Raw genomic sequence first — 14,252 nt, forward strand, 5'->3', positions numbered from 1 at the left:
TATTTAGTTCCATCAAACAAATAACTCAAAGGGAAATTATTGAAGTCGCATATTCAACCAAAAATAATTAATGTAGGATTCAACCCTAATCTATGGAATTAATCTATGGCACAGATTTTTTTATGTAATAAGCATAAATCAGGATGAAACGCATAAAAACAATAAGGAAACTCTTGTTTTGTACAATAATGAAAGGTTAAATCTTGTAACTTTTCAATTTCTAGCTCCAGAGAAAATCATCTGTTTCAAAGATGTCTATCTGGATGTATTTCATGAAAATATTAAAATAAAAATAAATCCAGCCACAAAAATTTATTTAAATTGTCACTTCAGTTAATAGAGTCTTGGTGGTTGAGCTTGCAAAATTAAAATCAGAAATACATCGTGTAACATCCAATATCATTAGATAAATTATGAAAAATTAACCTATACAGCAAAAATAAATATCATATAATTTACTGGTGATGCTGGTATGAATTGGTTCATGCCTGACATGCAAACCAATCCATTGCGCTTCTTAAATATTCATTCATATTCTTTCTAGCCTCTCTCTACTCCTTCGGTTTGCGTATACTCTACCCTCCCCAGACACCACTAGTGGGATTATTATTGGGTTGGTGTTGTATTCTTTCTACACATTGGTTTTCTTTGAATGATCTCTAACATGGCTAGTATAGGCTGGTCTCTAGCTTCTTGAGTCTAATGGTTAAAAATTTCACACATATTATTGGTCAACATATCACTTTGGCAAAGTAGAAAATGCTGACCTACTCCACTGATTTGACGAAATTTTCTACAAACATCTATGAGCTTCTGCATTTCTTTCTTGACTAGCTCCATGAATTTGTCGAAATCTGCAGTTGTACACGATCTAGCTGCAGCCCACATCAAGTCTTTTAGTTTTCTGTCCTTCAGCCCAAGTTTGAAATAGGCATACATATGCCTAGCACAGAATTTGTGATCAACATCTGGCATGACTTTCTTTAAGGATTCACGTAGACCCTGCAAAACAAATTACTATATAATAGTAGTTATAACAGGAAATATAAATAGAAGTTTATGTTAGGCATATTATGCAGCAGTAAGAGACACAATTGAGTGATAAGCAGAAAATTTTTTATAAGCAAATACAGCTAGGAAACATTCTAGAATGCACAACTCGCATATGTCTTCGGTTCATATAAAATGTCAAATTGTTACTCAATGAGTACTAATGTTGAAATAAAGTTGCAGTAGCTCTATATTCATGATTGCAGCAAATAAAACGCTAGTTTTGACTGAAAATAATTGCATGTATGCAGAATTCTGGGACAAAAAGACCTAGAAAGAGTAAAGTATAACATCATTTAGGTTTCAAATCATCACTTGTGCTGCAAAATTCTTTTACTCAGAGAAAGATTGCAGTTGGATTCCCTGGTGATGGAGGATTCTGCCTCACCACAGCAGCATGAGGCCCAGCTCTCCCCAGAGCATCATCCGTCGTAGATAATATATCCAATCTCTCAAGACCAAGTTGTCTCTTGATCAAGTCTGAGTTCTTCTCAAGGACTTCAATTTCGCCAAAAGGAAGCCTCACGTTCAATGCTTGAACCCCAACCGCCACAACTTCATCTTTCTTGAACCTCAAGAAGGGCATACAGAGTTTCTGTATTTGCTTGAAATTGCCTTGTTGCCCAAAATCACTCTTCTGCAATTCAGAGAGTATTTCTTTGTCAGGTGCAAAGGTGCCGGCTGAAGCATCAAATTTCCTCTGCAGAATCTCCAGACATTCCCTTTTCCATCCACGGTACTGCTCATCCACATATATAAGGCCCATAGTAGGTTTGTTTTGGCTACTCAGATTTACATTTCCTTTCTTTGAACCAGAAACCTGCTTCTGCAGGAGCTTCCTCATTGAGACAATAGTGTCTTGCAAATACTTGTTAGCCTTCTTAAGGGTCAGATCTGGCAATTCAGCCTCTGGCCACCCAGCTTTTATGCCACAGCTATCCTTCTTCAAAAGCTCTCTCCAAGCATATTCAGCATAGTGTGGGCAGATCGGAGCAATAAGTCGTGTTTGAACATCCATAAATCGCCATAGCAAATTCCGGTTCATGCCTCCTGAACCACACGAAAGCCTGTACTCATCTCTAGCAGCCTGAAGATCATAAAATCCAGTTTTCAGAGCTTCCCGGAACATATATTCACTATAGTTTTTCTCTGTTGTCCTGACTGCAAAATTTATTTCATTAGCAAATACACAGTCTGCATATGTGGATGGTGGCCCACTTCTTAAAGATGACTCTGCAGCAAGAACCTCCTCCATCCATGCTATTTCTTTTGTAAGACGTAAGATGCCGGCATTAGCTGTTTCAAAAACAAAGTTAGCATCATCCATCCCATCACCTGCATCTGCAAGAGCAAATCGTGTGGCATCAGCTGAAAATTCTTCAATTGCCTGCCGCAGTGTCCGGAAATTTCCAGTAGACTTGGACATCTTCTCGGAGTTAAGCATTATATGCCCATTGCATCGGAAACCACGTGGCCAATGGTGCTTAGGGAAAATGGCAGTGTGGTTATAGATGCAAAAGGTAAGATGATTCTGAATAAGATCCTTGCCAGAAACTCTGAGATCGAATGGATACCAGTAGTCAAATTCCTGCTTCATCTCCTTGAGAAGTGAAGAAGATATAGGAGAATTTTCAGGATAAGGCCCGTTACAGAACAAGAATTCCCAGACCTCATCTGTCAGCTGCTCTGGTTTCACTGAAGAATGATCAGTACCATACATGTCCCCTTTCTGCAAGAGATGTGCCACAGTGTAATACGCCATGTAAATAGTGGAATCGGACAAGGACTCAACTAGGAAATCCTCATCCCAGGGGATACGAGTTCCAAGGCCGAAATTGCGAGAACATGCCCACTGATTAAGCCAGCTGAGAGTGTGCTCAAAGCCATGCCGTGTCTCATCAGAGTAGAGATTCATACTGGCTAGACACTCCTCTGCAGCCTTCCTCCATTCCGATTCTCCATAAGTGAGATACCACTGATCAGTCAAAGCCACAACACACTCATCCCCGGATCTCGACATGACCTTCTTCTCAGGTTCACTATATACTACAGCTTGATTCATCTCCAAGAGCTTGCTCCTGATCAGACCTTTCGCTTCTTGGACTCTCATGCCAGCAAATTCTCCAACAACCATGGTTCCCTCATAAAACCCGCCCTTGTAAATTGTTTTTTTGGCCTCATCAAGCTTATCTCTCTCATTCTGGCTCTTTATCTTTTTCTCAATGCAAATTCTCTCAGCCGACTTGTCTCCAAAATCTGGATGGTTGATAATCGGAACTATCTCAAACGGCAAGACCCACTCATCCTTCAGACCAAATTTGGCCCTGAAAGCTGGCTTTGACTTCAAATCATGGAGGGCCATATAATCATCTGGGGAATCACTGGGAACACTAGTTACAACTCCAGTACCCTTGTCAGTAAGAACAGATAACATGGGCAGAGTGTATATTATTCCATTAAATGCCAAGGGAGACCTCAGGGGCAAACCTATAAGATCATGACCAGACAATTCAACCAAACAAGTCGGCTTCTCAGGGATACGAGACAACCTTTGATAGGCTAGATTAAGTGCTGCCCTATAAGTCACCACAAAAACCTCAGTATCATTAATCTCAAAAGCCCCGTATTTTCCGTCTGGCAATACCCAAGCATTTGTTTGCCCATACATGGTCTCTGGTCTCAATGTAGCTGCCGCAAGGTACACCTTTTTTCCCTCCAGAACACTCATCTTTGGTGGAAAAGGTGGGACAACTTCCATCTTGATAAGAGTATACTCCTGAGGAATAACTCCTTCACCAGAAGAACGGTCATGATCAGCACATGGCTGACCATCTAGGGGTGAATATACAGTGTACCTAAGATCTTTAACAATCTTTCCCAAGGTTTTCAGTTTCCTCATTTGCCACCGCACAAATGAATCAAAGTATGGATTCATATCAGTTGTAATAAAAGTTCTCCGCCAATCGCAACCCAATCCAAACTCCTTTAGATCCTCTACAGCCAGTGGTGGAAAGTAGGTTAGCCAGTAATATGGATCCGTAAACCTAGCAATCTCCTCGTCAGATAGACCATAGCTCTGCATTATCTGCCACTGGTACTTATCACCGCCAGCCTTTGCTACGGCCTTCGACTTTTTCCCTTTGAATTTTCCACCTGGTGCGGGCTGGTTTCCTTCAGTCTCAACCTTCACATCTGTTTCAATACTCTCCTCTTCCTTCACTACAGGAAATACAGGAGGGTTCCCAAACCTCTCAATTTCCCTCGAAAGCTTATCCGAAGATGCTTTTATGGGCATCCCAGTGCAATGAAAGGCGAAAGGTAATAGAACAGTAGCACCTCTCAATCTGTGATATGCTGCAGCAAACTCAAGTTTTGATAATGAAAATGCATGGCCCAAATGTAGATATCCATTCATGTAAGGAAAAGGGAAATTCCCATAGAACTTTTCACCCACTTTAGGAGGTGATTCTTTAGGATCAGCTCTGAAAACATCATCTTCTGCCCACCACTCATGTACCTGTGTTTCTATTTCCCGCAATCGGTTCCTTCGGGCAAAACTTCTGCCGCCTTCTTCTGCCATCACTTCTCTATCACTAGCAACCCCACAGAATCTGCATAAAATCAGCAAATGGAATTAGAAAAGAAAAAAACTTTTTATTTTTATTTTTTTATGAGCAATTAAAAAAGAAGAAATTTCCTAAGCCACTTCACATAAGCTGCACTGGAAAAATACTCAAACAATTATTTTTTGTTTATAAAAAAAGGAGAATAGCAAGATTGGCCCCTCAGCTACTTGTAAATTCTGATTTTGGTCCATGTGAAATATGACTAAACATTTTTTTAAAGTGGTGTCTGGGTTAGTTTGCACGCACCTCGACTAATTCCACTACATACATACTATCTCCAACCAGCACAGATACCGGACAACTCTGTCCACCAAGTTTTAGACAAATAAGAAGAAATAACGTAGTGTTTTTGTCTCTACTAGGATTTGAACCTGAGACCTCATGGTTCTCTACCCACTGCACTGACCAATAGGCTACACCTTAGCAGGGGCGGATCTATAGCCTCAATTATGGGATAGGTGAACCCATGGTCCCTTCGTCAAACTAGGTATTTTATGTATGTATTTTCTAGAATTGGTCCAATATTATGTATTGGCGCTCATGCTCCATAAAGGTTGAATGGTGCACTTGGTTCAATACTTAATTATTTACTCAAAGAAACAGGATCAATTCCCACTTTACACTTTTTTCCCTTCTTTCTTTTGTGGTGCACCCATGTTCTAGAAATTCTAGATCCGCATGTGCTGACCTTAGTGTTGCAATATGACTCAACATTATTTAACCTTCAATTAATTAATATATGTCTTTTTGGTCCCTTTCATGTAGAAAATATGTCACATTTAGATTATTTTAAGAACCATATTAGCTTCAAATATGGTAGTACAAGTTTAACACAACACATGGGTAATTAAGTGGTCAATTTCTAAATATTCACAAGAAAATGGATCAAAAATTCACATTTCAATTAATTGAAGGTTAAATGTGCTTACTCTAGAAATCACAAGGAACAAAATCAGAAGTGCTATTAACCCAACAAAAAAGAAAAAGAAAAAAGCAAATGTGAGGTCTTTCTATCGATGCAACAGATGAAATTCAATTGCGCCATTGTTTCAGAAGCTCGATCTGTTCTCTCAAAGGCAATCTACTCATATTATTAGGATAACGAAAAACTTATTTTAAAAACACTAAGATAAACAATAAATATAAAAGTTAACTTATCAATGAACCCACTCAAGACTGAGGCTTTATGATTTTTCTTTTAGTATAGGCATTGAAGGGTATTAGGAAATTGAAAGAAAAGCAAAGTGATCAATCTGAAAGTAGAGAACTATTCCTAGCAAATGTAATTCAAGAATTGAGAAAAATACAGAATAAGAGACAAATAGGGAAAAGAGTTTACCTTGATTTGCTTAGATTGAATGGGAAGACAACATATAATGAAAATGGCTTGGGCTGAAGCAGATATCGTCTCAGCGCCACAGTGAAGAATGAGAAACGAACTAGAATGGATCAGGTTTCAGTAGGGTTTTTGCTCCAAGGAAATTGTTTCTTTTTGTCTTAACCTTACTACATTGAATTTTCTAAATGGTCCCTACAAAAGCTGGACTAAGCAACTTAACCTCACGAGATTGTCTATTTTATCTCACTTATTATCGTAGAAAACCTTTTACCATATATCTCTACTAGTGGGCAGTAAAAGATGGCCCATGCTCAAGTACTATATTGCAGGTCGAGGTTATTTCTAAATTCTTACATAAAATAATTAGATTCACAATTTATTTTTTCGAATTCCTATGAATAAATTATATATGTTAACACACACATGTATATGTATCGTTGGATGGACCATTAGGATCAAAAGTTAAAATTTTAAATAGCAAAAGAATAGAGAGTGATCATCAAGTATTAAAAATTTCAATATTACACAAAATAATATTAATAATATTCAATGGCTGAAAAGATGCAAGGTTCATTCTTACTTATCATTCTCATTTTATGATATTCTCGACTTTCAGTTTAATTTGTTTCTTTTTATTATAATTTTATATTTTTTCTGCTTAAGTATATTAACAAGAGGCTACATGGTTGTAGTACTTTTGGTAACAAGATGACCAAATAGCATAATTATACCATCCAAAGTATCTCAAAGTTGTAGAATATATTTTTTTGAATTTTATTTGCAAATGCACAATAAAAATTTCTTTCTTTTAATGTAGTATTTAGAAAGTAATCTCTGGTAATTTTCTTGAAGTCTAATGCGACCTCCAACATAAGCATGGAAATTTTCTTTTTAACTGAAGATCAAATATTAGATAACCCACTATTTGTAGCAATCGAGATTTGGCGTGCAAGAATAAATATTATATGCAATAATTATTGTTGTATCATGAAATAAACTATGTTAATTTAAAATAAAAATAAAAAATTTGTCTTTGAACTATTACGGCTTATCGTAACTTTACATTACATTGTTAAAGTTATATTTTTAAAAATAAATTATCATTTTAAGCAATGAAAACCAGCTTGCTACTCTAAGCTCCTTTAAAACATTGCACATTTTCCATTTTAATACTCACGGATAGATTTAATCTTTATTTTTTGTGTAGATAGATTTTAGTCTTTCGCTATGGTTCAACTGTGTATATCAGTACATATATAATTTGTTATAAAATTATTTTATTTTTTCTTGATTTTTTATACTACATGTGCCATTTGTTCCTATTATATTATTGTTGGTACTGTTTGTCACTTAATTTTCATTATTTCTTGAGCCGAAGATCTATCGAAAATAAAATCTCTACCTCCACAAGGTACGGGAAAGGCCTGCGCACACATCCTCCTCAGACCCCACATGTTGATTATACTAAGTTTGTTGTTGCTTTATTTATTTAAAGTAGAGGTATAAGTAAAGAGATTGTATGTCCAGTAAGAAAATAAAATAAAAGCTTGAGTGTTCCTGCAATTTTAAAAAGTTAAAAACTAAGAATACATTGGTCCGTGAAAAAGAGATTGGAAAAAAGAGAGAAAATATGTGCATAGAAGATTTCACAGACAATTGCTAGGTGTTTCTCCCATACCACATCTGTTGCTTTTCTGGATATAAAAGTATGCTCAAACTTTGCCAAATTTACCAAAACACCTTCAGACAACTATGCAATAAAAGATGAAAACAGGGGCAAAAAACTTCAAAACGTTCTGACACCACATTGCTTTTCACTATATAAGATGTGCTTAAACGTTGTCAAATTTACCAAACACACATGCGGGCAACTACGCAATAAATGATAAAAATAGGGGCAAAAATAAAACATAAAAAAGTGGGTTGCTAATTGTTGATGAGATAAGCAAAGGGTAGTTTCATCACGGCACCGAAATATTTATGTTATAGCTTTTCTGCCAATCCTGTTGCTCAATATTCATGAAATTACTGTAATACCCTCAGCCATGCCAAGCAGGCATGTTGACCTCCTGTGTGCTTATTCTCCCTTATTAATAGTTAGAATCTATATATGTATAGTACTACTATTTTAAAATAGTACTATTTCATATTATTCTATGAATTCTAAAAGATTTATACCCAAGCCAACGGTGAAATATCCATGTGATTGTTTATTTTAATATTTTTTTAAAGTTATTGATTTTATTTAATAAGGAACGATTAGTAGGTAATCGTAAAAATGTAAAGCTTGAAATAAATAAAAGAGTGAAGTAGTGAATTTAATAATCAAAAATCATGAAATATCTACTAAAATTTCCCAAAACACAGTGTCACAAGTGCACGAGCAAACTAGTAGAATATACAAAACCTCATATACTACTGTCTGGGGTAAGATAGACAGGAAAAAAAATACAAGAAAGAAGAGACTTTAGGTCCTGCAGAACGGGGCATAGGGAGCAGCTCACCACTAAGTCTTCGGGTAGCGGGGGTACGTGCCTGAATGGCTTCCAGATGCACCTGCCTCATATCCTGCACGATTAGTGCAAAAGTGTAGCGTGAGTACATAAACAACATGTACCCAGTAAGGATCTAGTCTAACCTCGAAGAAGTAGAAACGAGGTCGATATCGACACTTGCCAAGGGTCAATAAATAAAGTGCAGAAATTATAAATAGGCATGGAATACATCGATAACAACGAAATAAGGAACAATAAATAAGTGGTTCTTTAACTAAATATCAATTAAAAATCTCCAACTATCACATATTAATTTCAACAAATAAGAGCCATCAAATAATTATAAGTTCTCAAGTCATGGAAGAAATATCAAGTATAATCGGACTTTGACCAATATCACGCACGATTTATGTCGAGGTCGTTCGGGCCGATCCTAAATAGTGTGTACACTATCGAGGGTAGACCGACGCGAACCATAAATGCATCTAATATACTGCCTAGGCTTTCGGCCCGATCTACAGGAAGAGAGAATACTCTACGAACTTCGATTAGTGGCTACTACATAAGAATAATACTCAAAGAAGGCATAATTTCCACTAACAGTCAAGTAACCCGCCAAAACTCAAAGTAATAAAGCTCAGTCTTTACAAATCCTTTATCCAATTTTAATTATAATTTAAGTAATTAAACTAACAAGTTGGGTGCAGATAATACAAGTAATATATGGTAGAATCCTAAAACTACCCGGACATAAGCATGATTTTAGCTACATGTGGACTCTCGTCACATCGTGCGCACGTAGCACCCACAACTATTAGCAAACAACCATTTATAGCACCTACGGGGATAATTTCCTCTTACAAGGTTAGGCAAGAGACTTACCTCGTTTCCAAGTCCTCTTCCCGGTCCACAATTCACACTAAAAGCCTCAAATCAGTACCATGCAATTCGAAACTAGCCAAATATTGTACAATCTAATCAAATATATGCTCAAAAGTTTATAATCTAACTATTAGAGTAATTACCCAATCCAAAATTGAAAGATTCCCGAAATTCACCCCTGAGCCCAAGTACTCAGATTCCAGAATTTTTTGTAAATAAATGTTACCCATAACCTCACGAACACAAATATATAATTTCTACTCAATTCCATAATCATTTTCGTGGTCTAATCCATTTTTACCAAAATCTAGATTTTTTAACAAAATACTAAAAATTCTACAATATTTATGTTAAAATCTACCTATAGTCTTTGTATTAAACTCATATTGTGTAGAATACACTCACCTCAAGATGCTAGGTGAAAATTCCTCTCTAAAAAGCTCCAAAATTGGCCAAGAGATACCTGGAACCGAAAGAAATGGCCTAAGTCCCGTTTTAAATTAAAACACTGCCCATGCCTGCCTTCTTCGCTATCGGGAGTAAGCCCTCGCGATCGCGAAGAAGGCAGGCATGGGCAGTGTTTTAATTTAAAACGGGACTTGGGCCATTTCTTTCAGTTCCAGATATCGCGATCGCAAAGGCAAAACTTCCCTAGCCCATGAAAAACCTCTTACGCGATAGCGAGAAAGCTTCTGCGAACGCGAAGCACATGCCTTGCCAACCTACGCGAACGCGACCAGCCTTTCGCGAACGCGAAGGGCATTTCACCTGCCAGCCCCCAGGCCAAGCCTTCTTCGCGAACGCGAGCCTTCCCACGCGAACGTGATGGAGAGTGGCTAGAGCATCGCGATCGCGAGCTCCTTTTCACGAACGCGTAGAACAAAATCTCCCCAGCCCAATTCCTTCATCGCGAACACGAGGCCTTCTCTGCGTTCACGGAGAAGGAAAGCAGAGCAGCAAATACCAGAAATTTGGACTTAACTCCGGGTGGACCCAAACGCACTCGAGACACCCGGGACCTCGTCCAACTGCACCAAAAAGTCCATAAATATAACACGGACCTTATCGAACCCTCATAACACTTAAAAAACATTGAAACTAAGAATCACACCCCAAAACCCAATTGAATCAACTTATGAACTTCAAACTTTTCAACTAGCTCCAAACGCGTCGAATCTTACTTAGACAACTCGGAATGTTGCCAAATTTTGCGTACGAGCCATAAATCACCATACATACCTATTTCCTGGCTTGGAATCCCAAATGAACCTCGACAATACCAAAGTCTACTTCAAACCAAATTTAAAGAACTTAAAAACCTTCAAAGCGCCAACTTTCAACATTAAGCGCTGAAATGCTCCCAGATCACTCGAAACTAGATCCGAACACACACCCAAGTCTAAAATTATCATACGAACCTATTGGAACCATCAAATCCCAGTTTCAAGGTCGTTTACTCAAAATATTGACTCAAGTCAAACTTGGCCATCTTAGGCCCCTATTAAAGAACCAAGTGTTCCAATTTCAATCGAACCCTTCCAAACCCAAACCGACCATCCCCGCAAGTCATAAAACAGTAAAGGCACATATAGGGAGTCTTAATTAGGGCAACAAGAATCTAGAAAGCAAAATGACCGGTCGAGTCGTTACATTCTCCACCTCTTAAACAAATGTTCGTCCTCGAACGGGTTTATAATCATACCTAGAGTGCTGAATAAGTGTGGATATCTACTCCGTATGTCCTCCTCAGTCTCCCAAGTTGCCTTCTCGACTGGTTGATCCCTCAACTGGACTTTTACTGTAGAAATTTTCTTAGACATCAACTAGCGAACTTGTCTGTCAACAATGGCAACGGGCTCTTCCTCATAACCCAAGCTCTCATTTAGCTGAACAATGCTGTAATATAACATATGCGACCTGTCGACATGATATTTCTGAAGCATAGACATATGAAAAATCGGATGAACTCCCGATAGATTGGGAGGCAAAGCAAGCTCATAGGCAACCTCCCAACTTGCCTCAACACCTCAAATGGGCTAATAAACCTTAGGCTCAACTTGCCTTTCTTCCCGAACCTCATGATTCCCTTCATCAACGAGACTTTCAAGAGAACCTTCTCGCCTACCATAAATGATAAATCACGTGCCTTTTGATCCGCGTAACTCTTCTGTCTGGATTGTGCTGTGCCAAGTTGCTCCTGAATCAACTTTACCTTCTCCAAGGCATCCTTCACTAAATCAGTGCCATATAACCTAGCCTTGCTGGGCTCAAACCATCCTATGGGCGAACGACATCACCGATCATATAAAGACTTAAATAGAGCCACCCCGAAGTTGGAATGATAATTGTTGTTATAAGCAAATTCGGCCAAAGGCAAAAATCGATCCCACTGCCCTCCGAAGTCAATCACACAGGCTCTAAGCATATCCTCCAAGATCTGAACTGTCCGCTCCGACTGCCCGTCGGTCTGCGGATGAAAGGCTGTGCTGAGCTCTACTCGGGTACCCAACTCGCTCTGTACTGCTCTCCAGAAATGCGAAGTGAACTAAGGGCCTCTATCTGAAATGATGGAAATAGGCACACCATACAACCATACAATCTCCTGAATGTAAATCTGGGCCAATCTCTCTGATGAGTACATAGTCATCATTGGAATAAACTGTGCCGACTTGGTCAGCCTGTCGACAATGACCCAAACGACATCAAACTTCCTCAATGTATGCGGAAACCCAACTACGAAGTCCATAGTGATGCTCTCCCATTTACACTCCGGTATAACCATCTGCTGAAGTAGGCCACCTGGCCTCAGGTGCTCATATTTAACTTGTTAGCAATTTAGGCATCTTGTTACATACTCAACTATGTCCTTCTTCATCCGCCGCCACCAATAATGCTGCCTCAGGTCACGATACATCTTCGTAGCACCTGGTTGAATAGAATACCGAGAACTATGTGCCTCCTCTAGAATCTTCTCCCTCAATCCATCAATATTAGGAACACATAGATGACCCTAGATTTGCAGAACACCATCCTCACCGATACTAACCTCCTTGGCACCACCCTATAGCATTGTCTCTCTAAGAACCAATAAGTGCGGATCATCATACTGACGAGCCTTGATCCGCTCAAATAACAAAGACTGAGCCACAACACATACAAGAACTCGACTAGGCTCTGAAATATCCAACCTCACAAGTCTGTTAGCCAAAGACTAAATGTCCAAAGCCAATAGCCTCTCCTCTGCTGAAATGAATGCCAACCTACCCATACTCTCGGCCTTTCTGCTCAAGGCATCCGCGACCACATTTTCCCTGCCCGGATGATAAAGGATGGTAATATCGTAGTCCTTCAGCAACTCAAGCCACATGCGCTGCCTAAAATTAAGATCCTTCTGCTTAAACAAATGTTGCAAGCTGCGATGATCGGTATAAATCTCACAAGACACTGCATAAAGATAATGCTTTTAGATCTTGAGAGCATGAACTATCGCGGCCAACTCCAAATCATGTACGGGGTAATTCTTCTCACGGGGCTTTAACTTACATGAAGAATATTCAATAACTTGCCCTCCTACATCAATACACAACCCAGGCCAACACGTGAAGTGTTGCAATACACAGTATACAGCCCTGAACCGAAAGGCAACACTAACACCAGTGTTGTACTCAATGTGGTCTTGAGCTTCTGAAAGCTCACCTCGTAATCATCAGACTATTAAAACGAGCACTCTTCTGGGTCAATCTAGTCAAAAGTGCCGCAATAAATTAGAAGCCCTCCACAAACCGACGATAATAACATGCTAACCCAAAGAAACTCCTAATCTCAGTCTTTGTGGTAGGACGAGGAAAACTCTGGACTGTCTTGATCTTCCTAGGATCTACCTTAATACTCTCACCTGATACAACATGCCCTAAGAATTCCATAGAATCTAACCAGAACTCGCACTTGGAGAACTTATCATATAGTTTCTATTCCCACAAGGTATGAAGCACAACTCTCAAATGCTGCTCATGCTCCTTCATACTACGCGAGTAGATCAATATGTCATTAATGAAGACAATGACAAATGAGTCAAGATATGGCTTGAACACCCGGTTCATCAAATCCATAAATGTCGCCGGGGCGTTGGTTAAGCCGAAGGACATCACTAGAAACTCACAGTGGCCATATCTGGTTTGGAAAGCCGTCTTCGGAACATCCGAAGCACGAATCTTTAGCTGATGATACCTAAATCTCAAGTCAATCTTAGAGAACACCCTGGCACCCTGCAACTGGTCAAACAAATCATCAATACGTGGCAACAGGTACTTGTTCTTAATGGTAACTTTGTTTAACTGGCGGTAATCAATGCACATCCGCACAGTTCCATCCTTCTTTTTCACAAACAACACCGGTGCACCCCAAGGCAACACACTCGGCCTAACGAACCCCTTCGCTAGCAACTCCTCAAGTTATTCCTTCAACTCCTTCAACTCTTTCAGAGCTATGAGGTATGGTGGAATAGAAATAGGCTGGGTAGCTAGCATCAAATCAATACATAAATCGATATCATGATCTAGTGGCATGCCTAGTAGATCAGAAGGAAGCATAACAGAGAAATCCCACACCACATGCACTGAATCAATCGTGGGAGTCTCTGCAGCAGTGTCCCGAACATAAGCTAGATAAGCCAAACAACCCTTCTCAACCATATGTCGAGCCTTCAAGAAAGAAATAACCCGTCTAGATGTACTGATAAATGAACCCATCCACTCCAATTTAAGCATCACTAGCATCTTTAAGGTAATAATCTTGGCATAACAATCAAGGACGTCATGGTAAAGAGACAACCAGTCCATGTCCAGGATGACATTAAAGTCA

At 39.0% G+C, this 14,252-nt stretch overlaps 1 protein-coding gene across 2 annotated transcripts; it reads right to left on the minus strand.

Annotated features, from left to right (window-relative positions):
• Positions 1-382: 382 nt before the first annotated feature.
• LOC107781204 (leucine--tRNA ligase, cytoplasmic-like) lies at positions 383-6,155 on the minus strand. Of its 2 annotated transcripts, XM_075233682.1 has the most exons (3): positions 6,016-6,155; positions 1,439-4,661; positions 383-1,002 (listed from the first exon to the last, which is right to left on the minus strand). In XM_075233682.1, the coding sequence occupies exons 2-3, from the start codon at positions 4,628-4,630 to the stop codon at positions 700-702; spliced, it is 3,495 nt and encodes a 1,164-aa protein (XP_075089783.1). In that variant the 5' UTR covers positions 4,631-4,661; positions 6,016-6,155; the 3' UTR covers positions 383-699. The 2 variants fall into 2 exon arrangements, with proteins under 2 accessions (XP_075089783.1, XP_075089784.1); XM_075233683.1 differs by lacking the exon at positions 383-1,002 and having other exon boundaries at positions 1,095-4,661.
• Between the last annotated feature and the right edge of the window lie 8,097 nt (positions 6,156-14,252).

This window comes from Nicotiana tabacum, chromosome 2 (assembly GCF_000715075.1).
Source record: "Nicotiana tabacum cultivar K326 chromosome 2, ASM71507v2, whole genome shotgun sequence".
In the NCBI taxonomy this organism is placed as follows: domain Eukaryota; kingdom Viridiplantae; phylum Streptophyta; class Magnoliopsida; order Solanales; family Solanaceae; genus Nicotiana; species Nicotiana tabacum.

What these genes read in the sequence shown, in the direction of transcription:
- LOC107781204 (XM_075233682.1), bottom strand. Translation starts at nt 4,630, where the DNA reads ATGGCAGAAGAAGGCGGCAGAAGTTTTGCCCGAAGGAACCGATTGCGG. An exon ending in CTGGGCCTCATGCTGCTGTG is followed by an intron (nt 1,003 to 1,438) that starts GTGAGGCAGAAT and finishes TTTGTTTTGCAG; the next exon opens with GGTCTACGTGAATCCTTAAA.